Below are 27,759 nucleotides of genomic sequence, written 5' to 3' on the forward strand. Positions count from 1 at the left end.
TTAAAGTGCCCTATTGCTTGTAGCACTGTATAATCTACACCCCTGTCTGGCAATGTGAGTAAAAACCAGGTAGTTTATCATTAATTCTCTGCTGCAAAGTAGTGCAGGGGACATAGAAATGCAGAACAACCACCTGTAGGGTCTTGTAAGTACTATCATGCCTATGTTTCTTGACAGATTTTTATGAAATTTATATCAGCAATGTCTCTGACAAGTTAAAAAATCAGCATTGATAATTTTTTTATTTCTGATCTTTATGATGACAAGTGTTGTGTCAGTTATAATCACCTATCTCTGATCTTTATGTAGGTTTTTTATTTGATATATTTTTCACATTTGATTGTTTTCTAGGCCTGCTAAAGACGAAAGTTGTACAGAATTAGAACTATCAGCTGTTAGAGCCATGTCTGCTGTTCTATGCTGTGGTCCTGTATTTGACACTAATGGCCTCAATGATGATGGGTATATCTATCAGTGGTTGGATATGTTACTTAGTTCCCATGACGACAGGGTAGGTACACCAATTGATTTATTGTTTGATGGATTATAAACACACTATAATGTTATATCAAGTGTGACACTAATTGAGGGGCATGTAACACTAAATCTTTAGAGGGTATTTTTACATTTACATTTTCATTAAATTAATTATATGATTTAATTAACACATGATAATGTTAAATCTGCTTTAACTAAGAAGAAGTTTGCATAAATTGATTTTTGTATTGACTGCAAAAATGACATAATGTGAGGAATAGAGATGGTGATCAGGTAAGGGATGAATCACAGTGTAAACATTTTGTTTATAAAGTATACGGTGGACCATTTATTTTCATGGATTGAGGAAAAATTGTTTTTTCATGGATATTTGATTTTTCCGGTTTGGATATTAGCGTATAGAAAGTTTGTACTTTGTTGAACATTTTAGATTTGTGGTTCGCTTATATCATGAAATCCATGAAAATTGGCATCCCACGAATAATAATAAATTCAAAGTACATTAAACGGATAACAGGAATTACCAAAAATATTGGCCACATATACCACCAACAACCATCTCATCTTCAGATTTCAAAGGGTAAATGAGCTGGATAATCCATATCTTGCAAACAGATTTCTTATTGTTTGAAAAAATACAAAGATATCAAGGATGCATTCCAAACCCATACAGCAAAGAAAGACAGACAACACCATGGTTACAAAAAAAAGGAGGAAAAGACAAACTACCAGTACTGTCATTACATAGAAAACTAAACATTGAGCAACATGAACCCCAAAAAAATTGGGGAGTAAACGAAGATGCACTGCAAGGGACAGCAATCTCTTACCTATAAATGTTTTTTGTCCTTAACTCATTTTCATGGTTTGATAACTGTATTAGTAGGTTTTTTATGGCAATATGAGTAGTTAATTATATATGTTACATTTAATCTTTCTAAGATGTGTATGCTCTATCTCATTTCATGATTCATTTATCAATGCTAAGCATCATAATAAGGTTAGTTTCTCAGAGACTAAAAGTAATTTATCTGTAGAGGCAATTATTGATTCTAATTTATGAATTTCAAATTTATTCTTCCTTTGAAACTTGTAACTCATAATGGGGAGATCCTTTACAAAGTTTAAAATTTTAATTGGTGCAAGATGAATTTGGTAACTGATGTCACATAGGTTTCCATTGAACCTGATAGAGAATTACATCTTTATACTTTGGTCTCTGGTGGATAGTTGTCTCATCACCTTATTTTTATACGCCCGTTTACGGGACGTATTATGGTATACCGTTGTCCGTCCGTCATCAACATGTCGGACATTAACTAAAAAACGCTTTAACCAATTTGCATAAAACTTTGGTGAATTGTTTATATCTATTGACGTGAGCTCCCTTTTGTTTTTTATAAATTTCAGATTTTATGTTTCCGAGTTATGAGGTTTTATTCATTAAAAAAAGGGGGATTTTCCAGTTTTCGGACAATAACTCCAAAATGCTTTCACCAATTTGCAAGAAATTTTGGTGAATTGTTTATATCTAGTGACATGAGCTCCCTTTCCTTTTTCATAAATTTTAGATTTTACGTTTCTGAGTTATGGGGTTTTATTCATTAAAAAAAAGGGGCAGTTTACAGTTTTCGGACAATAACTCCAAAATGCGTTTAGCAGTTCTCATGAAACTTTGGTGAATTGTTTATATCTATTGATGTTAGCTCCCTTTCGAATTTTATAAATTTTAGATTTTACGTTTCCGAGTTATGGTGTTTTATTCATTAAAGAAGGGGGGATTTTCCAGTTTTCGGACAATACCTCAAAAATGCTTTCAGCAGTTCTCATGAAACTTTGGTGAATTGTTTAAATCTATTGACAAAAGCTCCCTATCGATTTTCATAAATTTCTGATATGACATTGAGAAGTGATTGAACTTTATTCTTTGAAAATGCGACGGGCATATCATGCGCTCATGGCACAGCTGTTTATTAGCTTACCTGGCCAAAATGGCTAGTTTGAGCTTTTGCTACCACTTGGGGTCCCTCGTCTGTTGTCATGGTCCGTCTTGGTCTGTCGTCCATTTAATTTTAAGAAGATCATCTCCTCTGAAACTACTGTTCCAAATCTAACCAAACTTGACCAGTCATCATTGGGGTATTTAGTTTAAAAAAATGACTGATGACCCTGCCTACCTACCAACATGGCCAACATGGCTTAAAGTAGAACATAGGGGTAAAATGTAAGTTTTGTCCATTATCTTAAAAATCACTATAGGTAGAGAAAATCTGACGAGGCAAAAATCTTAAGAATGATGAGACCTTCTGTTTATTTACATCAAAACTGTCAATCAAATTCTTGCAGGAGTTATTGCCTTGAAATGACAAATTATACATTTTTTTTTCCTTTTTGCCTATTATCTTGAAAACAATGATAGATAGACATAAACTTTATATTGCAAAAATGATCAGCAAGATAAGATCTTCAAATAAATCTCATGGCAAAAATCGTCAGTTTGCTCCTTATTGGAGTCATTTCCCTTTAATGACGATTTTTACCATTTTTATATGACCGCAAAAAATTTGCGTTCGTATATTGCTATCATGTGGTCGTCGTCCAAAGACACATTTGGTTTCCGGACAAAAACTTTAGTTTAAGTGAATGGATCTCTATGAAATTTTACCAGAAGATTCAATACCACAAAAGAAAGGTTGGGATTGTGTGTAAGTGTATGGATCTCTCTGAAATTGTACCACAAGGTTTCATATCACAAAGGGAAGGCTGGGATTGATTTTGGGGGTAATTCCCTCAAAATTTTAGGAATTAGGGGCCATAAAGGGGCAAAAAAACAAGCATTTTTTCTAGTTTCAGGACAATAACTTGTGTTTAAGTGTATGGATCTCTCTGAAATTGTACTACAAGGTTCCATACACCAAAGGGAAGTCTGGGATTGAGTTTGAGGGGTAATTGCCTCAAACGTTTAGAAATTAGGGGCAAAAAAGGGGCCAAAAACAAACATTTTTCTAGTTTCCAGACAATAACTTGTGTTAAAGTTAATGGAACTCTCTGAAATTGTACATTTTTCCTAAAAAAAATAATCTTCAAAATTTCAAAAAAAATTTGGTGGGCAGGATGATTGTTCAATTTTTTTGGGGGGGAGGTTCATACTTCTTTTCTTTAAGATTTTTCAAAGTTTCAAATTTTTTCCAAAAAAAATTTTTTCGGGGGATTTTTTTTTCATAATTTTTATACGACTGCCAAAAATTTTTGCAGTCGTATATTGGTATGACGTTGATGTCGTCGTCGATGGTGCCGGCGTCGATGTCGTCGTCATTGTCCGAAGACACATTGGTTTTCGCACTCTAACTTTAGTTTAAGTGAATGGATCTCTATGAAATTTTACCGTAAGGTTCAATACCACAAAAAGGAAGGTTGGGATTGATTTTGGGGGTTATAATACCAACAGTTAAGGAATTAGGGGCCAAAAAGGGGCCAAAAATAAGCTTTTTTGTAACTTCCAGACAAAACTTGTGTGTTAGTGTATGGATCTCTCTGACATTGTACCACAAGGTTCCATATCACAAAGGGAATGCTGGGATTGATTTTGGGGGTAATTGTCTTAAAATTTTAGGAATTAGGGGCAAAAAAAGGGGCAAAAAACAAGCATTCTTCTAGTTTCATGACAATAACTTGTGTGTAAGTGTATTGATCTTTCTGAAATTGTACTACAAGGTTCCATATCACAAAGGGAAAGCTGGAATTGAGTTTGGGGGTAATTGCCCAAAACGTTTAGGAATAAGGGGCCAAAAAGGGGCCAAAAATAAGCATTTTTCTAGTTTCCAGACAATAACTTGTGTTCAAGTGTATGGATCTCTCTGAAATTGTACTGCAAGGTACCATACCACAAAGGGAAGGCTGGGATTGATTTTGGGGGTAATTCCCTCAAAATTTTAGGAATTAGGGGCCATAAAGGGGCAAAAAAACAAGCATTTTTTCTAGTTTCAGGACAATAACTTGTGTGTAAGTGTATGGATCTTTATGAAATTGTTCTGCAAGGTTCCATATCACAAAGGGAAGGCTGGGTTTGAGTTTGGGGGTAATTGTCCTTAATGTTTTGGAATTTCGGGCCAAAAAGGGGCCAAAAAACAAGCATTTTTCTAGTTTCCAGACAATAACTTGTGTTCAAGTGTATGGATCTCTCTGAAATTGTACTGCAAGGTACCATACCACAAAGGGAAGCCTGGGATTGAGTTTGGGGGTGATGAATCATAAGGGGGTTCCAAAAATTTGGGGGGGGGGGGGGGATTTTTTTTACCTTTTTTTTCTTAAAAAATTTTCTATTTTAAATTGGTTATTTTTGATTTATATATACAAGCAAATAATAATAATATGGTTTGAATTGGTAAATTAAAAATTTTAAGTTCTTAGACCACATTCATTCTGTGTCAGAAACCTATGCTGTGTCAAATATTTAATTACAATCCAAATTCAGTGCTGTATCAAGCTTGAATGTTGTGTCCATACTTGCCCCAACTGTTCAGGGTTTGACCTCTGCGGTCGTATCAAGCTGCGCCCCAGTGGAGCATTTTATTATATGCTGAATCTAACCATGTTGTTAGATTTTGGATATCAGACCATACTAGGTAAATTAAATGTTCCATTTCAAATTTTTAAGATTTTTGACCACATTTATTTTGTGTCAAAAACCTATATTATGTCAAAAATTTGATCACAATCCAAATTCAGACAGTATCAAGCTTGAATATTGTGTCCAAACTTGCCCCAACTGTTCAGGGTTTGACCTCTGTGGTAGTATCAGGCTGCGCTCAGTGAAGCATTTTATTTGCATTTTTGCCTATTATCGTGAAAATTATAATAGAAAGATAGAAACTTTAAAAAACAAAAATGATAGGTAAGACAAGATCTACAAATAAGTCATATTGCAGAAGTTGACTCTTTGTAGGAGTTTTTGCCCTTAAATGATGATTTTTGCCTGTTATAATACCCCCACGGAACAAAGTTCTGTAGGGTATAATGTTTTTTTACCAATCCGTCCGTCAGTCCGTCTGTCAGTCCGTCCGTCAATCCATCAGTCTGTCCGTCAGTCCGTCAGTCTGTCCGTCAGTCCTGTTCTTGTCATCAAAACTCCTCTGAATCCACACAACAGAATTTCCTGAAACTTTGTAGATAATAAGGACATACTATGTAGATGTGCATATCGACAGGAAATTATGATTCAATTTTTGTCTCGCCTTGACAGAGTCAAAAAGCGAGACATAGGTATGCTGTTTCCAGTGTCGGCAGCGTCAACAATGTATTAGTTTGTGATTAGGTCTAGTTTATGGTGAACCACAAGTGGTAGGTTAATGATATTTGGTATGCAGTTGTATTAGCATTGGCACATCTCATTTCCATGGAGATTATTTGGCCCTGCCTCCTCAGTCATGGTCTATTGACTTTGAAACTTTTGCTTAGTTTACATGTATTAGTTTGTGATTAGGTCAGTTTATGGGGAACCACTAGTGGTAGGTCAATGATATTTGGTATGCAGTTGTATAAGCATTGGCATATCTCATTTCCATGAAGATTATTTGGCTCCACCCCCTTAGTCATGTTTTATTGACTTTTAAAATTTTGCTTAGGTTACATGTATTAGTTTGTGATTAGGTCAGTTCAAGGGGAACCATTAGTGATAGGCCAATGTTAATTGGTATTCAGTTGTATAAGCATTAGCACATCTCATTTCCATGGAGAATATTTGGTCCCGCCCCCTCAGTCATGGTCTATTGACTTTGAAACTTTTGCTTAGTTTACATGGATTAGTTTGTGATTAGATCAGTTTAAGATGAACTGGTAATGTTAAGTCAATGATATTTGGTATGCAAATTTATTGGCATGTGCAAGTATATTTTCCATGGAGATTATATAACCCCGCCCCCTCATCATGGTTCATTGACTTTGAAACTTTTACATAGTTTACAAGTTAATGTTTGTTTTTAGGTTTGTTTAAAGGGAACGACTTATAATAAGTCAACGGTATTTGGTATGCAGTTGTATTAGCATTGGCACATCATGGATATTGTTTAGCCATGTACCTTCAGTCATGGTTCATTGACTTTGAATATTTGCATGACTTACATGTTAAAGTATTGCTATTTTAATTTCAACATTTGCATTATCAAATTACAAAAAGGCGAGACTTATCTCTGTGATAACAGTTCATTTTTCTAGGAGTCATGCCCTTTTGAACTTAGAATTTTAGCCTAAATATACTACTGCAACAGTTTATCATCACAACTCCTCTAAAACCACACGACAGAATTTGCTGAAACTTTGTAGATAATATTAAAGGACATACTATGTAGATGTGTATATTGACAGGAAATTATGATTCTATTTTTTTCTAGGAGTTATGCCCCTTTGAACTCCGAATTTTGGCCTAAACATAGTACTGCAACAGTTTGTCATTGCAACTCCTCTGAAACCACATAACAGAATTTCATCAAACTTTGTAAATAATAAGGACATAATATGTAGATGTGCATATCCACAAAAAATTAATATCAGTTGACTTTTCTAGAAGTTATGCCCTTTTGAACTTAAAATTTCGGCTTAAATATACTTCTGCAACAGTTTGTCATCGCAACTCCTCTGTAACCACACAACAGAATTTCCTGAATCTTTGTAGATAATAAGGACATAATACTTATGTAGATATGCATATCCACAAGAAATTATTATCAGTTGATTTTTGGAGGAGTTATGAGTCTTTGAACTTAGGAATATTGTGAGATTTTGTTTGCCCACTGACAATGTGGGGGCGTGTGGTTTATGAGTGTGCTCTCAAATGTTCTTTAATTTATAAACTATAATAGATAGAGAGAATTTTAGGGAGCAAAAATGATCCACAATGCAAGATCTACAAATTAGTTGATATTGTCGAAATGGTTGGTCAACTTTTTGTATGAGTTAGTGTCCTTAAATGACCATTTTTAAGCAAATTTCCTTGAAAACTATAATAGATAGATAGAAACTTTAAAAATAAACAAGACAAGATCTGCAAAAAGGTCAGCATACATGTAGATGAATTTGTCAGTTTTTCTTTTTGGAATTATTGCCCTTAATTGACTATTATCACGCTTTTTTGTGTTTTGGGCAAAAAGTATAGAAGATAGAGAGAAACTGTAAACAGGAAAAATGATCAGCAATACAAGTTCAACAAAAAAGAGAAACTCCCATCATAGCTAAAAGTAATTCTGATCATTTTCAAATAAGTAAATTTTCTGAAAAATGATGTAAACAGCTGGGCTTAAATTGCTCCTGAACTTAGGGTTTAATAGGATTGGACAGTTGTCCTTGTTGACATTTCCTATGGTCCAGGTGAGCGATACAGGCTCTTCTAGTTTTCTAGTTGTTTTACATGATAGAAATACATTGTTCAAGTAATGCAAACTGTTACTTTATTAAAGTAACCAAAAGACAATAGATATATGTAAGGGTAATTTTATGTGAAGGGCAATATAGGAGTTACAACAATCTTTATTGGAATTCATTTGTGAAAATACAATTTATTGGTATTTCTCCTGTTTAAGCAACCACAATTGAACAGTGTATGGTTATTATTAAAAATGTTGTAGGCCAATTTTTTCAGAAAATCCCTTTTTTGCAACAAATCAAAAATGCAACTCATATGAGAAAGTACATTTCAAAACTTGCATGTACATGAAATGAAATTTAGAAGACAAACATTTTTGGTTAAGACCTGTATATAAAAATAAGAAGATGTGGTATGATTGCCAATGAGACAATTATCCAAAAGAGACAAAATGACACAGAAATTAACAACTATAGGTCACAGTACGACCTTCACAATGAGCAAAACTCATACAGCATAGTCAGCTTTAAAAGGCCTCGAAATGACAAATGTAAAACAATGTTCATATATGCACTTGACTAATCTGTCTTTTGACACCCATCAGATCAAGGAAGAGGTAAGACTTCTTATGTATGGTGTGCATTAAATGTCATTATTAGCTATTGCATTAGAATATGCTTGTTATGAACACCTCATCATTGAACAATTTAGGAATAATTTAGTTTTTTGTTATGTAAACAACTAATTATTGCTTAATTTCAGTATTATTTCTTTAGTGTATGCATAATATGGAAATTGACACAATTTGCACACCATACCTTTTTGCATGTTCATTTGTATTTTTAGTTTTTTTTTCAGTTTGCTAGTGCTTTCTTACTATGCCTCTCATGACCATGACCTTTTATTACACTTTAACAGGTGTGTTAAAATATTTGATTTAAGGCCAAATTGAAAAATTGAAACTTTTTGCCTTGTTATCCATCTAGCTATCTTTCACTCTTACTTGAGCATGTTGAGTAATGACAAGATTCCAATTATTTCCTGTATTATTACTGCAAATATGAATAAATTGTAGGAGATTTAAGATAGAATTGATTTGTCAATTTGTTTGAGAAAATCTAAGTTTTTTGTTAAAATTTATAAATTTATATTTTTATACGACTGCAAAAAATTTTTGTGGTCGTATATTGGTATCACGTCGTCGTCATCGTCTTCGTCGTCCCAAGAAACTTGGTTTCCGGACAATAACTTTAGTATTAGTAAATAGAAATCTTTTTGACGGGACGTATTATGGTATACAAATGTCGTCTGTCCGTCTGTTCGTCTGTCTGTCTGTCCGTCTGTCCGTCTGTCTGTCCGGCGTAAACATGTCGCACCGTAACTTGAGAACGACTTATCCAAATTTCATGAAACTTAACATAGTTGTTTCTTATGATGGTCAAACGATCTGTATACTTTTCACATGTCGCGCCTTATCTCAAAAACGATTTGTGATTATTGCTTAAAATTTTACACACTTCTTAGTTATATTAATCTTAAGATCTGTATACTTTTTGGTTTTGATTCAAAATTTTATTTTAGAGATATTGAGTTTTTTGTAAAAAAAAAGGGAGGTTTTCGCATGTCGCGCCGTATGTCAGAAACCATTTATGATTATTGCATAAAAATTCACACACAGGACGACGGGCGTATCATTTGCTCATGGCGCAGCTGTTTATTCTAGTTTTCAGACAATAACTTGTGGAACGGTGTATGGATCTCTCTGAAATTGTACAACAAGTTTCCATACCACAAAGGGATGGTTAGGATTGGCTTTGGGGGGTAATGGCTCATATCGTTTAGGAATTAGGGGCAAAAAGGGGGAAAAAACAAGGGTTTCCTTGTTAATGGACAATCACTTTTAAGTACAATGTGAAAATTGGATTACCTCCCTTACACTGCTTTGAAATTATGTATAAAGAAATTTTGTATTGTCTTGAGGTGATTAGCTGTCAATAATTTGCATTTTTGACTTACCTTGATGGAGTCAAAAAGCGAGAAATAGGTATGCTGTTTCCGGTGTCGGCGGTGGTGTCAACAATGTATTAGTTTGTGATTAGGTCTAGTTTATGGTGAACCACTAGTGGTAGGTCAATGATATTTGGTATGCAGTTGTATTAGCATTGGCACATCTCATTACCATGGAGATTATTTGAAACTTTGCTTAGTTTACATGTATTAGTTTGTGATTAGGTCAGTTTATGGGTAACCACTAGTGGTAGGTCAATGATATTTGGTATGCAGTTGTATAAGCATTTGCATATCTTATTTCCATGAAGATTATTATGGCCCAGCCCCCTCAGTCATGGTGTATTGACTGAAACTTTTGCTTAGTTTTCATGTATTAGTTTGTGATTAGGTCAGTTTAAGGGGAACCGTTTGTGGTAAGTCAATGATAATTGGTATGCATTTGTATAAGCATTAGCACATCTCATTTCCATGGAGAATATTTGGTCCTTACCCCCTCAGTCATGTTCTATTGACTTTGAAACTTTTGCTTAGTTTACATGTATTAGTTTGTGATTAGGTCAGTTTAAGATGAACCACTAATATTAAGTCAATGATATTTTGTATGTCAATGTATTGGCATTTGCAAGTTTCATTTCCATGGAGATTATATAACCCCACCCCCTCATTGTGGTTCATTGACTTTGAAACTTTTACATAGTTTACAAGTTAATGTTTGTGCTTAGGTTTGTTTAAATGGAATGACTTATGAAAAGTCAATGGTATTTGGTATGCAGTTGTATTAGCACTGGCACATCTCATTTCCATGGAGATTGTTTAGGCCTGTACCTTCAGTCATGGTTCATAGACTTTAAATATTTGCATAACTTACATGTTAAAGTATTGCTATTTTAATTTCAACATTTGCATTATCAAAATAACAAATAGGCGAGACATATCTATGTGTTAACTGTTTATTTGTTAGGTTTTGCTGCTATTTTTATTGCAATAAAGGGTTGTAAGTCAACAACTTTTTGTCCCTCACACTAATGTTAAGATCATCATATTTAATAGTGAGTGTTCACAGGATTTTGATTATGTCTATCAATTTAGTCACAGCTTTTATATACACACAGTTCCACCAACCAGTATCTTTGGACTTGACATCCACAGCTGACTTTCTGTTTTATTCTGATATCAACTAAAAAAATACAACCAAAAAATTCATGCATCATCAATTACAATATTTTTAAACTTTCTTTTAAGTAAGCATAATTCTGCTTTTAAGTAAGCATAATTCATGGTATGAAAACATTTGAAAATAAAGGAAATATTTTTTGTATATACAGTATTAATATGGGATATATGTATTGTAGAAGCATTTATACATTCTTTAGTTTCGTATTGTTTGATTGTTATTTTTAAATAAAACCCTGCACACCTTTATCACGTTTAATGTTGAATACATGAAAAATGTAACAATCTTAAGATAGCTGTGATATGAAAAACAATACTGTGGTTATACAATTCATAATGATTCTCTCACACTAGCGTCGGCATTTTTTTTTTTAATGTCAATTTGAAATTGTTAAATATGAAAATTTGTCAGATATTAAGTTACATTTTGAGAGAAGACTTTATCCATTAATTTTGATATGAAAGCAGAGGACTTTTTTTGGTGAATAATAGCAATGTGTATTTTACCGTTTTCGAAGGTTTTGACTGTTACTGGTAGATTATGTAGTGTTATATATAGTCTTGGATGATCATATTGCACCATATTGCACCATTATTTTATTTCTTACTTTATGCCTCATTGATATTTTCTGTATATCTAAATATATAGCCTGCATGATACCTCATGGGTCTTTTTAGAGACAACTCTAATATTTGTGCAAATGATGATAAACTATCATTTTAATCTACCGGTAATCATATATATAGAAGTTATGTCCTATGTCCTTAAGGTTGTTTTTATCTGCCAAAATATGTAAAGCACCTTGTGATCACATCTACTGAGTCTAGAAGTAGAAAATTATATCTGGATGTTTGGTATATAGGTATTTTCTCAGTGTTGTCATCAAATATAAAAAAAGGAGATGTGCTATGATTGCCAATGAGACAACTTTCCACCCAAGTCAAAATGATGTGGATATAAGCAACTATAGGTCACCTTATTGTCATAAACAATAAGCAAAAAGTATACTGTATAGTCTGTTATGAAAGGCCCTGACTTGACAAAATATGAAACAGTTCAAACTAGAAAACCAAAGACTTGATTTATGACAAAACAATAAACAATTATGACAGGTCTTAAGCAACCAATGACAACCACAACATTACAGGATCCTGATTTTATGTTCTTTTTTATGCTCCCTGAAAATAAGGCTCCCTAAAAATATTTTTTGGGAGCATATAGTAATCGCTCAGTCTGTCTGTCCTGTCCGTCTGTCCATCCGTCTATCTGCCAGTCAGGCTTGATTGGAATGATACTTATATAGATAAAAGATATAGGGGAGGGAAGGAAGCCTATTGATTTTTGGGTCAAAAGGTAAAAGGTGAATGCCACCATTTCTAAATAAATGAACCATGGTTTCTGGATGGTAAATTGATTTTCCCTTGCTTGATTAGAATGAAACTTACACAGATGAAAGATATAGGATGGAAAATATTACCCCAACTTTCACGGCCTTAAAGGTTGCACTTTGTAAATACAGCTGTTTCATAAACCACGCCTCTTTTGGGGAGATATTTAATATTCATAGATATTTTTTTTTGTTTACTAACTGGTTCCCAGATATGATCTCTTTGTTTTATCTTATAGAGACACAACTTGGAAATTTTACCAGTATAAATACACATGGATAGCGGCCAAATTAAATTCTGAGGAAAACCCAAATTGAAGGGAGGGGTAGTACAGAATTTTAGTATAAGTTTAAGCTCTTAGAAGTACAAGACATATAAATGTTGAAAATATGTTACACAGCCCTATGTTTTGACCTTTGGAAAAAATATTAGTGCATATGAACTTTTCATTTTAGGATTTAATTTTTTATGAAACTTCATAGTAAAAGTTGCACAGTTTTAGCAGTAAAAGGAGTTCCCATGGGAAACTGCATTGTCTATGTTTACAGAAGTGCAACCTATAAAAAAATGACAGAAATTGTGTGAAAATGTTTTGGAATCCTTGCAGTGTACTTTGCTTTTATGAGAAATTTTATTCATTAGTAGAATATAGCAAATACAAAAATTCCAAACTAATGATTAATTCCTTAATCAAGGTTTTGGTAAAAATGAAAAGAAATTGACAATAAATTTTGGAATTTCAAGAAGAAAAAGACATGAAATTTAAATTTTTTCATTTCTGAATTACCAGTGTATTTTTTATATTTTAAATCTTTTTAATACTTTTTCATGCAGCGATTATGGAACAGTTATGTAAGTTGTTTTGTTGTGCAATCAAAGTTTTCCTATTGTTGCCCAGATTGTCCTATACATGTCAAAATATTCCAAAGCTGCAATTTTACCCACCGTTATTAATGCATCATTGTTATCTATTTCAGCAAATTATTTTTTAAAGTCATTTGTAATAATTTAGACATCATACTTTTAAACTTATTTGTTTACCCTTCATCCTCTTAAATATATTATGTATTTTGCTTCCCAAACCTTTGTTTTCAAATGTACTTGCATTGTGAAGGTAATTACTTACAGTTCAATGGTTACTATTAAGGGCATACGATACAGTAGCAAGGGCAGATGATATGATACATCCAAATTTAACACAATGTTGCTAATGAAAAGCATCCAAAATTTGTGGAAAAATCAATAACGTCATTTTATCGGAGACATTGGTTTGAAAGTATTTGCATAGGAAAACGAAGATTATGAATATTCAAGCACTTGAAATGTACTGAGGGGGGGGGGGGCATAAACATGTTTACTTTTCTATTACCAATAAATTCTTATTTGATAGTATTTTGTATAGAGTTTTGATGTACAGTAGGAATTACTGCACAACAATGCTGCATTAGGAATACACTAAGTCTTAATTTAGCACCAAAAAAGGGAAATGGGATGGCCAGCATTTGAAAACCTAGCTTTTGTATTTGTAGCTAAAAAACTAACACATGGACCCCTGTTTTTTTTATATGACCGCAAAATTTTGTGCGTCTGTATTATGTTATGGTGATGTCTGCGTCAGCGTCTGAAGATATTTTGGTTCGCAGACAATAACTTGAGTATAAGTGTATGGATCACTATGAAATTTTAGCACAAGGTTCCTTACCACTAAAGGATGGTTGGGATGGTTTTTGGGGGTATTGTCCCAGCGGTTTTGTAATTAGGGGCCGAAAAAGGTCAGTTTTACTGGTTCATAGGAAATAAATTCGTTCGCAGACAATAACTTTAGTATTAGTGTATGGATCTGTATGAAATTTTAGCACAAGGTTCCATACCACAATAGGAGGGTTGGGATTGATTTTGGGGGTTATTGTCGTAGCTGTTTTGTAATTAGGGGCCAGAAAGGAGCCAAAAACAATTATTTGTCTGGTTTTAAGACAATAACTTGAGTAAAAGTGTATATATCTCTATTAAATTTTAGCAAAAGGTTCCATACCACAATAGGAAGGTTGGGATTTATTTTGGTTATTGTTGTAGCTGTTTAGTAATTAGGGGTATGGAATGATTGTAAGGTGTACGTGTCAAACTGGCAGGTGTCATCTGACCTTGACCTCATTTTCATGGTTCAGTGGTTAAAATTAAGTTTTTGTCTCGCCTTGACAGAGTCAAAAAGCGAGACATAGGTATGCTGTTTCCAGCGTCGTTAACGGCGTCGGTGATGGCGACAAGCGGCAGCGGCGTCAACAATGTATAAGTTTGTGATTAGGTCCTAGTTCATGGTGAACCACTAATGGTAGGTCAGTGATATTTGGTCTGCAGTTGAATTAGCATTGGCACATCTCATTACCATGGAGATTATTTGGCCCCGCCCCCTCAGTCAAGGTCTATTGACTTTGAAACTTTGCTTAGTTTACATGTATTAGTTTGTGATTAGGTCAGTTTATGGGGAACCACTAGTGGTAGGTCAGTGATATTTGGTATGCAGTTTTATTAGCATTGGCACATCTCATTACCATGGAGATTATTTGGCCCCGCCCCCTCAGTCAAGGTCTATTGATTTTGAAACTTTGCTAAGTTTTCATGTATTAGTTTGTGATTAGGTCAGTTTATGGGGAACAACTAGTGGTAGGTCAATGATATTTGGTATGCAGTTGTATAAGCATTGGCATATCTCATTTCCATGGAGATTATTTGGCCCCGCCCCCTCATTCATGGTCTATTGACTTTGAAACTTTTGCTTAGTTTTCATGTATTAGTTTGTGATTAGGTCAGTTTAAGGGGAACTGTTAGTGGTAGGTCAATGATAATTGGTATGCAGTTGTATAAGCATTAGCACATCTCATTTCCATGGAGAATATTTGGTCCTTACCCCTCAGTCATGGTCTATTGACTTTGAAACTTTTACTTAGTTTACATGTATTAGTTTGTGATTAGGTCAGTTTAAGATGAACCACTAATGTTAAGTCAATGATATTCGGTATGCAAATGTATTGGCATTTGCAAGTTTCATTTCCATGGAGATTATATAACCCCACCCCCTTATTATGGTTCATTGACTTTGAAACTTTTACATAGTTTACAAGTTGATGTTTGTGTTTAGGTTTGTTTAAAGGGAACGACTTATGAAAAGTCAATGGTATTTGGTTTGCAGTTGTATTAGCATTGGCACATCTCATTTCCATGGAGATTGTTTAGCCCTGTACCTTCAGTCATGGTTCATTGACTTTGAATATTTGCATAACTTACATGTTAAAGTATTGCTATTTTAATTTCAACATTTGCATTATCAAAATAACAAATAGGCGAGACATATCTCTGTGTTAACAGTTTATTTTGTTTTGGTCTTTTTTTCTACTACTATATGGAATAAGTCAACTATATTTGGTGTACGGAAATATTTTACGATGTACATGGGGAACCACTAGTGGTAGGTCAGTGATATTTGGTATGCAGTTTTATTAGCATTGGCACATCTCATTACCATGGAGATTATTTGGCCCCGCCCCCTCAGTCAAGGTCTATTGATTTTGAAACTTTGCTTAGTTTTCATGTATTAGTTTGTGATTAGGTCAGTTTATGGGGAACAACTAGTGGTAGGTCAATGATATTTGGTATGCAGTTGTATAAGCATTGGCATATCTCATTTCCATGGAGATTATTTGGCCCCGCCCCCTCATTCATGGTCTATTGACTTTGAAACTTTTGCTTAGTTTTTATGTATTAGTTTGTGATTAGGTCAGTTTAAGGGGAACTGTTAGTGGCAGGTCAATGATAATGTGGATTCATTTATTTTCGTGGGTACCAATTTTCGTGGATTAAGGAAAACTTGCATGTTCGTGGATATTTAAATTCGTGGTTTTGCCGAAGTCTGCATACAAGCCTATGGAAAATTTGTTATTCGTTGAACATTTAATTTCGTGGTTCACCAGTACCCACGAACTCCACGAAAATTGGTATCCAACGAATAATAATGAATTCACAGTAATTGGTATGCAGTTGTATAAGCATTAGCACATCTCATTTCCATGGAGAATATTTGGTCCTTACCCCTCAGTCATGGTCTATTGACTTTGAAACTTTTACTTAGTTTACATGTATTAGTTTGTGATTAGGTCAGTTTAAGATGAACCACTAATGTTAAGTCAATGATATTCGGTATGCAAACAGTTGTATTAGCATTGGCACATCTCATTTCCATGGAGATTGTTTAGCCCTGTACCTTCAGTCATGGTTCATTGACTTTGAATATTTGCATAACTTACATGTTAAAGTATCGCTATTTTAATTTCAACATTTGCATTATCAAAATAACAAATAGGCGAGACATATCTCTGTGTTAACAGTTTATTTTGTTTTGGTCTTTTTATCTAATACTATATGGAATAAGTCAACTATATTTGGTGTACAGAAATATTTTACGATGTACATATCAGACTGGCAGGTTTTATATGACCTTGACCTCATTTTCATGGTTCAGTGGTTAAAGTTAAGTTTTTTATTTTTTGGTCTGTTTTTCTTAAACTATAAGAAAAGCTATAGGTCAACTATATTTGGTGTATGGAATGATTGTAAGTTGTATTTGTCTGTCTGGCAGGTATCAACGGACCTTGACCTCATTTTCATGATTTATTGGTCAATGTTAAGTTTTCATGGTTAAGTTTGTTTCTTAGATACTATAAGCAATATGTCAACTGTATTTAATGCATAGACTGATTGTATGGTCTACATGTCTGTTTGGCATGGTTCATCTGACCTTGACCTCATTTTCATGGTTCATTGGTCAATGTTGAATTTTCCTGTGTAAGTTCGTTTCTAAGAAACTAAAAGCAATAGTTCAACTATATTTGGTGTATGGAATGATTGTATGGTGTACATGTATTTCCGGTTTGGTTTATCTCACCTTGACCTCATTTTCTTTGATCATGTTAAGTTTATGAGATACTTGTAGTAAAGCTTTATATTTAGGACTATCAACATAAACCCAATGGTCAGTAAAGCAGGCGAGACATTTCAGCATGTGTACTCTTTTATATATAAGTGTGTATAAGTTTAGGTTTCAGGACAATAATTTGTGTATTAGAGTATGGATCTCCATAAAATTTTACCACAAGGTTCCACACTTCAAAAGGAAAGTTGGGATTGATTTTGGAGGTCATGGCCCAAACTGATTTATAATTAGGGGTCGAAAAGGGACCAAAAAACTAGGATTTTCTGGTTTCTGGACAATAACTTGAATATAAGTCTATTTATTGCTATTTAATTGTGCCACAAGGTTTTATACCATAAAATAAAGTTTGGGATTGATTTTGGGAGTTATGACTCTAACGGTTTGGTTAAAAGGGGCAAAAAAAAATTCTTTTGTAATACTTTGTATAAATTGCTTATTTCTTTAGCAATTTCAATGGGGTTTAATTCAAAGTCTTGAATTCTTGGGGTTCTTCAATATGCTGAATCTAATTGGGTATTTATTATTTGGATTTTTGGTCTGTTTTTGAATTGAAATTAAGGTTCAAAGCTAGGGTCCAAAATTAAACTTTGTTTGATTTCTTCAAAAATTGAATTATTGGTGTTCTTCGATATGCTGAATCTAACCATGTATTTAGATTTTTAATTTTGGGGCCTGTCTTCAAGTTGGTCCACATTAAGGTCCAAAGAGTCCAAAATTAAACTTTGTTTGATTTAATAAATAAATGAATAGTTGGGGTTCTTTGATATGCTATATCTTAGCGTGTATTAAGATTTTTGATTTTGGGCACAGTATTCAAGTTGGTCCAAATTGGGGTCCAAAATTGAACTTTGTTTGATTTCATAAAAAATGAATTATTGGTGTTATTTGATATGCCCAATCCAACAGTGTTTTATGTTTTTGATTTTGGACTTGGTTTTTAAAGTTGGTCCAAATTGGGGTCCAAAATTACACTTTGTTTGATTTCATCAAAAATTAAATTATTGGCGTTCTTTAATTTGTGCAATCTAACAGTGTTTTAAATTTTGGATTTTGGGCCCGTTTTTTCAAACTGGTCCACATTAAGGTCCAAAGTATCCAATATTAAACTTAGTTTGATTTTAACAAAAATTACATTCTTGGGGTTATTTGATATGCTGAATCTAAAGATGTATTGACATTTATGATTTTATGGCCCAGTTTTCAAGTTGGTCCAAATCGGGGTCCAAAATTTAACTTTGTTTGATTTCAACAGAAATTGAATATATGTATTTCTTTGATATGCTGAATCTAACCATGTATTCGGATTTTGGATTTTGGGCCCCATTGTCAAATTGGTTCACATTGAGGCCCAAAATTAAACTTTGTTTTATTTCATCAAAAAACGAATTCTTGGGGTTCTTTGATATGCTGAATCTGACCATGTATTCAGATTTTGGATATTGGACCATAAAAGGTATGTTCAATTTCAAATTTTTATGTTCTTAGACTAAATTCATTCTTTGTCAGAAACCTATGCTATGTCAAATGTCTAATCGCAATCCAAATTGTCAAATATTTAATCATAATGCAAATTAAAAGTAGAATCATAGTTAAAAATAGATACAAGCATCATATTTTAATTTTTATAAAATTATGTAAAAATATTGTTTGAAATTAACTGTTCATTATTAGCATGATAAGATATTTTGAAAAATGAAGGTAAGTTTTATAGATTTTTTGAAGACATTGTATTGATGATGTATGATATTTGAGAAATTGTTTTTATAATTTTTTTTGTAAATATTTTCAGAACTTCGTGGTAGGTTTGTTTGTTATTCTGTTTAAATTAATTTGCAGAATGCTATACATAAATATTTTTATTTATGAAGTGAACCCCTTTAAAAACTTAGCTAATTTTGTCCTTCAATAAATAAATAAATTAAATTCTTGATGTATTTGGATATGCTGAATCTAATTGTGTACTTAGATTTGTCCAATTTTAAATTTTTCAGTTCTTTGACCACATTCATTCTGTGTCAAATATTTAATCACAATCCAAATTCAGAGCTGTATCAAGCTTGGGTGTAGTGTTCAGGGTTCGACCTCTATGGTGGTATAAAGCTGTGCCCTAGCAGAGCATTTTATTTTCTTTTGTAATCAACTATGTACTGCTTCAAGAATGTTAGTTCGAAATTGCAAAGTAAAATCTACAGTAAATTTTTGGAAAGATTGGAATTGTTCCAATTCTTTCCTAAGGCAACGGTCTCCCAAACAGAAAGTAGACAGATTTGCTACTAAATCAGTAACTAAATCTATACACACTGACATAGTTCCCAATTGTTCTCATGTCTGTGTACATATGCAGAAATGAACTGTAAAAAATTTGGTTACATCTTAATTAAGAGTATTTTTTTCAAGAATAATAGTCTTTACTTTTTTTTAATTTACTGGCTAGTTTTGTCTTTTTGTTTAAGTAAGAGTATTGATACAATATCAGTATGATTGACAACTGTCATGATCAAAGAACAATTAAACACAAAAAGTGGATCAATAATTGGAATTGTATATAGACCCCTCCTCTTTAATGCCAATCACAATGACCAAATTGCATAACTTGAGTTTATACATAACATGACAGACCACTCAATACACAATAACTTGACCTCATTAGTATTAGATAGATATTTGATCTATATAAGTCAGTGTCATTAGGTGGTCTCTGTCTTCATGTGTTATTGATACATTTGTACATATGGTTAACATATGGTTAACATGAATATTAAATGTGCATTTCTTTGATAAAATTGAATACAGATGATAGATTTTAATCATTCACCTATCTTATAACTTTTTATTTACTCTGCATCAAACAAAAAATAAGATAAATGTAAATTTTGGGAGAAAAAAAAAGACTTAGTTTCAAGTCTCTTTATCCATTGGTTCCAGGTATTACTGAGAAACTACAATACAATCACCGTATGACCTTCAACAATGAGCAAAACCCATACCACATTAATATTTGATGTTAACATAAAGAGAGAATGAGACTCACAAGAAGATAAACTATGTTGTCCTGTATAGTATATGGATTTTTTAAAGTAAACTTTCTTTTTTTAAATTGCCAATTCACAAGGTAACAGACAGCAGGAAGACATATTACTCCATCTGGGCACATTTTTTCTGTAACCTAGCATACCAGTCTTTGCTTTTTTCCTAAATGCCATATGCTTTTCACTGAAGCAGCAAATACCTTTTATAAAATATGTGATTTGATCTGGCTTTTTGGATTAAATCCACAATCACCTGAAAACAACACAATCATGCTAGCTGCTACTATGAGAGGTATTAAATAAAAGTAATACTGTAATTTCAGAAATTATTGCGAGGTTTTTATTAATGCGACTGGGCGAGTATCGCAATAATAAGAATTCGCATTCTGACATCTGAGACATATAATGTATTCAGCTTTTCCTGAAATCGCAATTATTAATCTCGCATTTGTGATAATTATTCCAAAATCGCAATAATAAATGCACGCAATAATTTCTGAATTTACAGTAGTGGGCATACTTGAAATTGCAATCCACCTTAAAATACATTTAATTTCTCGTCATGAATTCTTTAAGTTCTAATTATTTGTATTTATTGACAAGTTGACAGTGCTGACTATTTAAGGTGTCTCATCCTAAAAAGATGGCTTTCCCAGAAGTGTGTCCCCTTCATACATATTGATTCAATCAATATAGAAAGGAGTTGCCAATGTAGAGATGGAAATGCTGTTATGATACAATGTAGCTCTTGAAAGCCACTTATTTTATTCACATGTGATCATTATGGTTCCTATGAATAAGATAATAAATATGTCTTAAACTAGAAGGTGTGATAATGCCACTTATTTGGCCCCTTGCATTCTATAAATCAAAAAGTATAATAAATCTACCAAATAACATCCCTCAAATTTAGTCTGTCAGACATCAGTATTTATATTTTTCAATTTTGCCTTACATATTGCCATTCAGGCTACAAACTTCTTGCATTTAGTGCAAAACTGCAAAAACTGCCAAAATAGCCTCATTTTGAGATCTTGTCAGTAATATTTAGATATGAGCCAAGGCCTTAAATTATATTTTACTTCAAAATGTATTTACAAAAGTGTTAACTTGTTTTTGTTTAGACAGTGGCTCATATTTATGTATTGATAGAATGAGTGTGAAATGGCCATTTCAGGTCAACTATGTCAATTTCGTCATTTATATGACATCAGTAACATCATGTGATGTTTCTTTACTTAAGTGTCCAGATTATGTCAACTGGTTCATTTATTAATTGAATCAATATAGTTTTGAAAGGCTTGTAAAAGTGCACTTTTTTGCAATTTCAGGGGCCTAATAATAGGTCTTATCATACCTCCTCCTTTGTGTCAAAAAAAATCAAATAAAAGTTTAGGACCAGTAAGGCCTAAATTTGGCTCCAAAAATTGGACTTTCTTAAATCATGTCTAAATACCAAAATTTTCGATTTAGATAAGTAAGACATGTTTTCAGTTTTCAGTTTACTTTTTGTTTGATAGCCTCAAAATTATGATAATTTACCAGAATTATGCCACATTTCCTGTTCCTTCTTGGTGAAAGTGACCAACCATGTCTACCTGTAATTGTTGTACCTTACCATGTATACTGGTACATGTATAAATGTACCTAGAAACAGAATAGTTCCAATTTCCCCAGTTACTGATCCAGGATTTTCAAAAAAGGATCCCAAGGGCCCACCAAAAAAATTTGTACTAAAAGCATAAACTTAACTAATTACCTGAAATGTATTTTATTGTTACAGATCTATGACTTAGCTAAAGAAACTGTGGTTTTACTTTTGGATTTTAACCCTGATACCCAGGGGCTACTAGACTGGGTCATTGACAGATGTTATACAGGTGCTAACGAAGTGGCTGATGGATGCTTTAATGCCCTTGCAGCAGTCTTCCAAACTAGAGAATATCCATGTGACCATGTAGCCATGTTGAATCTTGCTTTACTAAATGTTGGCAGTCCAAGAATGCAGACCCATGACACAGCAGTACAGTTGCTACATCTTTTAGACACACGGTTTTTCCAAGAAGAGCCAATATTTACGTGTGATTCTTCAGAGGAACACCACCAGCGAATGCCTCTGCATGACATCTACTTATCTGTCTCCTATTGTCATTCACAAATATATCTTTCAGACCAATTAGCAAGACTTCATCCGGACCTAACCATGCCTATTTTTTCAGGTAATACTGTCAACATTTTTATATAAAGTGATATAAATAGAAATTATCTGTTGCCTTGTTTTACTTCAGGTACAAGATTAATGGTTCACCCATCAGAAATAGCAGAGACATATAAATACAGTATATATGTCTCTGGAAATAGTCTTTTTTACTTTTTTCTCTTTTAATTTTTAGGGTTTGTGATTTAGGTAGTGACTTGGCCAGAACTGTCATGTGACAGCATGAGATCTGCCATAATGTACATACAAGTTTTGATTTGAATATAAAATTTATTTAATATGTATATATGTTAACTCTATTTTATTATAAAGGACATTTATGTGATTTTTTGAGTATGCTAGTTTTTGGAAAGTTTGCTATAGCTTGCTATAGCAATATACTTTCCTAAGGCATCATCCTCAAACCGGAAGTTGGACAGACTATCTTAGTGTTCTACTCCTAGATAATGTAGTACTAGTGTTTGAATACTAATTCTAGGAAGATGCTTTTGAAATTTTGAGTTACTTCTATTTTGATTAGCTTACAGCTTGAATTAAAATGTACTGAATGTTCATTGATAATTCAAATGAATTCAACTTCATTTTGAAAATGGCTATCACAAACACTACCTCGCGGATCTGCACTGCGTGGGAAATAAAATCAATACACATCTACATGAGACAGCAGTTTCTACATTATGCTTTTATCGGTATTCCCCAGACATGCGTGAGATCCATATATGTTTACCTCCCGACAGGAGTACAATAATCCCGGTTTCAGGGGTTTCCTCCCGTCCTCCGGTTGAAGAGAAAATAAATACCGTGTTTAAATTATTTCATGGATGAACATTTTTCGACACTATTTTTACTGCGATTTTTACAAATGTTTATTTAAGACGTAAAAGCCTGAGTGTATCGAAAGTATCCTGGTATCTCATCTCAGCCCATAACAGACTCGGACTATAACAAACTCGGCCTATTACATAATCGGCCTCACAAAATCGGACTATAACAAAATTCGTATATACTATTTGTTATTAAGTCTCCCAAACAATGTTTGGAGACTTATTGTTTTTGCTCAGTTCTTATTATTTTTCTTCCTGGGGTCTTTTTAGGGGTATTTTGAGGGGCCTACAGAAGGGAGGGATTTACTATAGAACCCTATGGGATTTTATTTTTTAAAATTTTCAAATGACTATATCTTGAAAACAGTAAGTGATATATAGACACACGCAGTCTTCAGTAATGATCACAGGACAATAAAACAAATCAAATAAAATATAGGTTGAGTCCCTGGGGTCATCCCAACCCCCTTCAATTTTAGAATGTGCTTTTATCTTGTTAACGGTCTAGATCCCAACCCCTAAACCATATTTATTCTTGTATGGGACAATAAAACAAATCAAATGAAATATTGGGGGAGTCCCCGGGGTTACCCCACCCCCTTCTGTTTGAGAACTTGTAAATGGTCGAGATCCCCACTCCTAAACCATATATATTCATTTATGGGAGAATAATACAAATCAAATGAAATATAGCGGGAGTCCCTCTGGGTCACCCCCACCCCTCCTGTTTGAGAACTTGTAAATGGTCGAGATCCCCACCCCGAAACCATATATATTCTTGCATGGGACAATAAAACAAATAAAATGAAATATAGGGGAAGTCCACAGGGGTCACCCCCACCCCCCTTCTTTTTGAAAACTGTAGATCTCCACCCCGAAACATATTTATTCTTGTACGGGAAACAAATTTTGAGGTCGTATATTGGTATGACGTTGGCGTCGTCGTCGTCGTCGTCCGAAAAACACATTGGTTTTCGCACTCTTACTTTAGTTTAAGTGAATGGATCTCTATGAAATTTTACCATAAGGTTCAATACCACAAAAGGAAGGTTGGGATTGATTTTGGGGGTTATGGTACCAAGAGTTAAGGAATTAGGGGCCAAAAAGGGGCCAAAAATAAGCATTTTTGTAACTTCCAGACATAACTTGTGTGTTAGTGTATGGATCTCTCTGACATTATTCCACAAGGTTCCATATCACAAAGGGAATGCTGGGATTGATTTTGGGGGTAATTGCCTCAAAATTTTAGGAATTAAGGGCCAAAAAAGGGGCAAAAACAAGCATTTTTCTAGTTTCATGACAATAACTTGTGTGTTAGTGTATGGATCTCTCTGAAATTGTACTACAAGGTACCATACCACAAATGGAAGGCTGGGATTGATTTTGGGGGTAATTGCCTCAAAATTTTAGGAATTAGGGGCAAAAAAGGGCCAAAAACAAGCATTTTTCTAGTTTCCGGACAATAACTTGTGTGTAAGTGTATGGATCTTTATGAAATTGTATTACAAGGTTCTATATCACAAAGGGAAAGCGGGAATTGAGTTTGGGGGAATTGCCCAAAACGTTTAGGAATAAGGGGCCAAAAAGGGTCCAAAAATAAGCATTTTTCTAGTTTCCAGAGAATAACTTGTGTTCAAGTGTATGGATCTCTCTGAAATTGTACTGCAAGGTACCATACCACAAAGGGAAGGCTGGGATTGATTTTGGGGGTAATTGCCTCAAAATTTTAGGAATTAGGGGCCAAAAAGGGGCAAAAAACAAGCATTTTTCTAGTTTCAGGACAATAACTTGTGTGTAAGTGTATGGATCTTTATGAAATTGTACTACAAGGTTCCATATCACAAAGGGAAGCTGGGTTTGAGTTTGGGGGTAATTGCCCTAAATGTTTAGGAATTTGAGGCCAAAAAGGGGCCAAAAAACAAGCATTTTTCTAGTTTCCAGACAATAACTTGTGTTCAAGTGTATGGATCTCTCTGAAATTGTACTGCAAGGTACCATACCACAAAGGGAAGGCTGGGATTGAGTTTGGGGGTGATGAATCATAAGGGGGTTCAAAAAATTTGGGGGGGGGATTTTTTTCCCCTTTTTTTTCTTTAAAATTTTCCATTTTAAATTGGTTATTTCTGATTTATATATAAAAGCAAATAATAATGATATTGTTTGAATAAAATTTTGAAGTTCTTAGACCACATTCATTCTGTGTCAGAAACCTATGCTGTGTCAGATATTTAATCACAATCCAAATTCAGTGCTGTATCAAGCTTGAATGTTGTGTCCATACTTGCCCCAACTGTTCAGGGTTCGACCTCTGCGGTCGTATCAAGCTGCGCCCAGCGGAGCATTTTATTGAGAACTTGTAAATGGTTGAGATCCCCACCCCTAAACCATATATATTCCTGTTCATGATTTCAAGAAGATTTGAACGACATAATGATACAGGATTAATCCCTAGGCGTCACTTTTGCATTTCACTTTACTAGACGAAACCAATTTGTACTGGACTTTGCCCAATGTCAGGTGACCATGGGAATTATTATGGGAGCTTTGTTTGGGAGACAGCTTGCTGTTACAATTATTTCTTGTATTAAGTAAACATTTTTAAAAGTCGGAAAAAAACGTTAACCACACAATCTACTAATAGTAGTCCGAGTTTGTTCAATATATAACAATTCGAACAAGAAAACTAACTGCTTAATTAGTAATAATACAATTTACTAAAAACAAATATGAAGGACCTTAATCAATAAAAAATACTTAATCACAGGCCCTTTACATGGGATGGGCACAGAAATATTTTTAACAGAGCTTTCTGTATATTTGATTATTTTAAATCAACAGTTTAAGGTTGCAATAGAAATTATCAAAATTTTACATGACAAACATATGAAAAAAGTGATTTTTGATAATTGCTGATGAGACAATGGTTTAGGGAAAAACACCAAAGCTGTGATTAAACACATATTTGAAATAATACACATCTACAACCTATTTGAAATAATACACATCTACAACCTATTTGAAGTAATACACATCTACAACCTATTTGAAATAATACACATCTACAACCTATTTGAAATAATATACATCTACCAATGCAAACTTTCCACAGGTGCTACCCAGCACTTTGATTATTAACAACTTTAGAAAAATTATATACTTGTGCTTAAATTTTGTAACATTCAAATATTTTTTATCTATTAAATGCGAAAGTTCTTTCAGTTTTGAATTAGTTAGGATTTGGAATTTTACTGTTACAATGTTTCATGGATTAAAATACAAAATATCTAAAAATAGATTTGAAAATTTTATAATGGCAGATTTTGTGCCTACTGGTAAATTCTTTTAAAAGAGACATCTACTTTTTATACGACCGCAAAAAAATTTTGCGATCATATATTAGTATGACGTTGGCGTCGTCCGGCGTTGTCGTTGTCCGAAGACACATTGGTTTTCGCACTCTAACTTTAGTTTAAGTGAATGGATCTCTATGAAATTTTACCATAAGGTTCAATACCACAAAAGGAAGGTTGGGATTGATTTTGGGGGCTATGGTACCAACAGTTAAGGAATTTGGGGCCAAAAATAAGCATTTTTGTAACTTCCAGACACAACTTGTGTGTTAGTGTATGGATCTCTCTGACATTGTACTACAAGGTTCCATATCACAAAGGGAATGCTGGGATTGATTTTGGGGGTAATTGCCTCAAAATTTTAGGAATTAGGGGCCAAAAAAGGGGCAAAAAACAGGCATTTTTATATGGACAAATACTTTAGTACAAAACATAATCTAAAGCAGTGTAAGGGAGATAAATCAAATACATCATTTGAATTACCTCCCTTACACTGCTTTTAAATTATGTATATAGTAATGGTTAATGAACAATTAAGACAATTTAAAACAGTGTAAGGGAGGTAATCCACATACAACGTTTTGATTACTTCCCTTACACTGCTTTTAAATTATGTTTAAAGAAATGCATATTTATAAAGGAAGACCAGGAAAAATATCTGCAAATGTTTTACAAAAAAATCCATATCAAAGATTTGACACCATATTTTAAATTCTATTATAAAACAGATTAAGTTAGAACTATGGTAAATTTAAATGGGTAATTATGGTTGCAAATTCCATTGGAACTTGAGGGAAAGAATTGTTTTGGGAAAAAGGGGGGGGGGGGGGGGGGGGGGGGTAAAAAGAAATTGTGGGGAGTCAATTTTTTCTCATTTCAGATTTCAGAAATTAAAAAGAATTATTCTTCAAATATTATTTTTTTTTC

General features: G+C 33.5%; 1 protein-coding gene and 2 long non-coding RNA genes across 6 annotated transcripts in view; 2 read left to right on the top strand and 1 right to left on the bottom strand.

The window, feature by feature from the left end:
• The window catches only part of LOC127716465 (protein furry homolog), a 631,222-nt gene that overhangs the window by 242,446 nt on the left and 361,017 nt on the right, over window positions 1-27,759 (top strand). For both annotated transcript variants that reach the window (XM_052222678.1, XM_052222679.1), the window contains exons 28-29: window positions 352-511; window positions 22,224-22,659. In XM_052222678.1, coding sequence (XP_052078638.1) covers window positions 352-511; window positions 22,224-22,659 — 596 coding nt within the window. The remainder of the gene's footprint in view (window positions 1-351; window positions 512-22,223; window positions 22,660-27,759) is intronic.
• Window positions 1-27,759, bottom strand: part of LOC127716526 (uncharacterized) — a 331,247-nt gene that overhangs the window by 27,518 nt on the left and 275,970 nt on the right. The gene's annotated exons all lie outside the window — the stretch shown is intronic.
• LOC127716511 (uncharacterized) lies at window positions 5,630-15,734 on the top strand. Of its 3 annotated transcripts, none has more exons than XR_007988957.1 (2): window positions 5,630-6,009; window positions 15,093-15,734. It is a non-coding gene; the product is annotated as an uncharacterized LOC127716511 (long non-coding RNA). The 3 variants fall into 3 exon arrangements; XR_007988959.1 differs by lacking the exon at window positions 5,630-6,009 and adding an exon at window positions 9,168-10,116; XR_007988958.1 differs by lacking the exon at window positions 5,630-6,009 and adding an exon at window positions 14,657-14,926.

Source organism: Mytilus californianus, unplaced genomic scaffold (assembly GCF_021869535.1).
Source record: "Mytilus californianus isolate M0D057914Y unplaced genomic scaffold, xbMytCali1.0.p SCAF_9, whole genome shotgun sequence".
NCBI classification, from domain to species: Eukaryota; Metazoa; Mollusca; class Bivalvia; order Mytilida; family Mytilidae; genus Mytilus; species Mytilus californianus.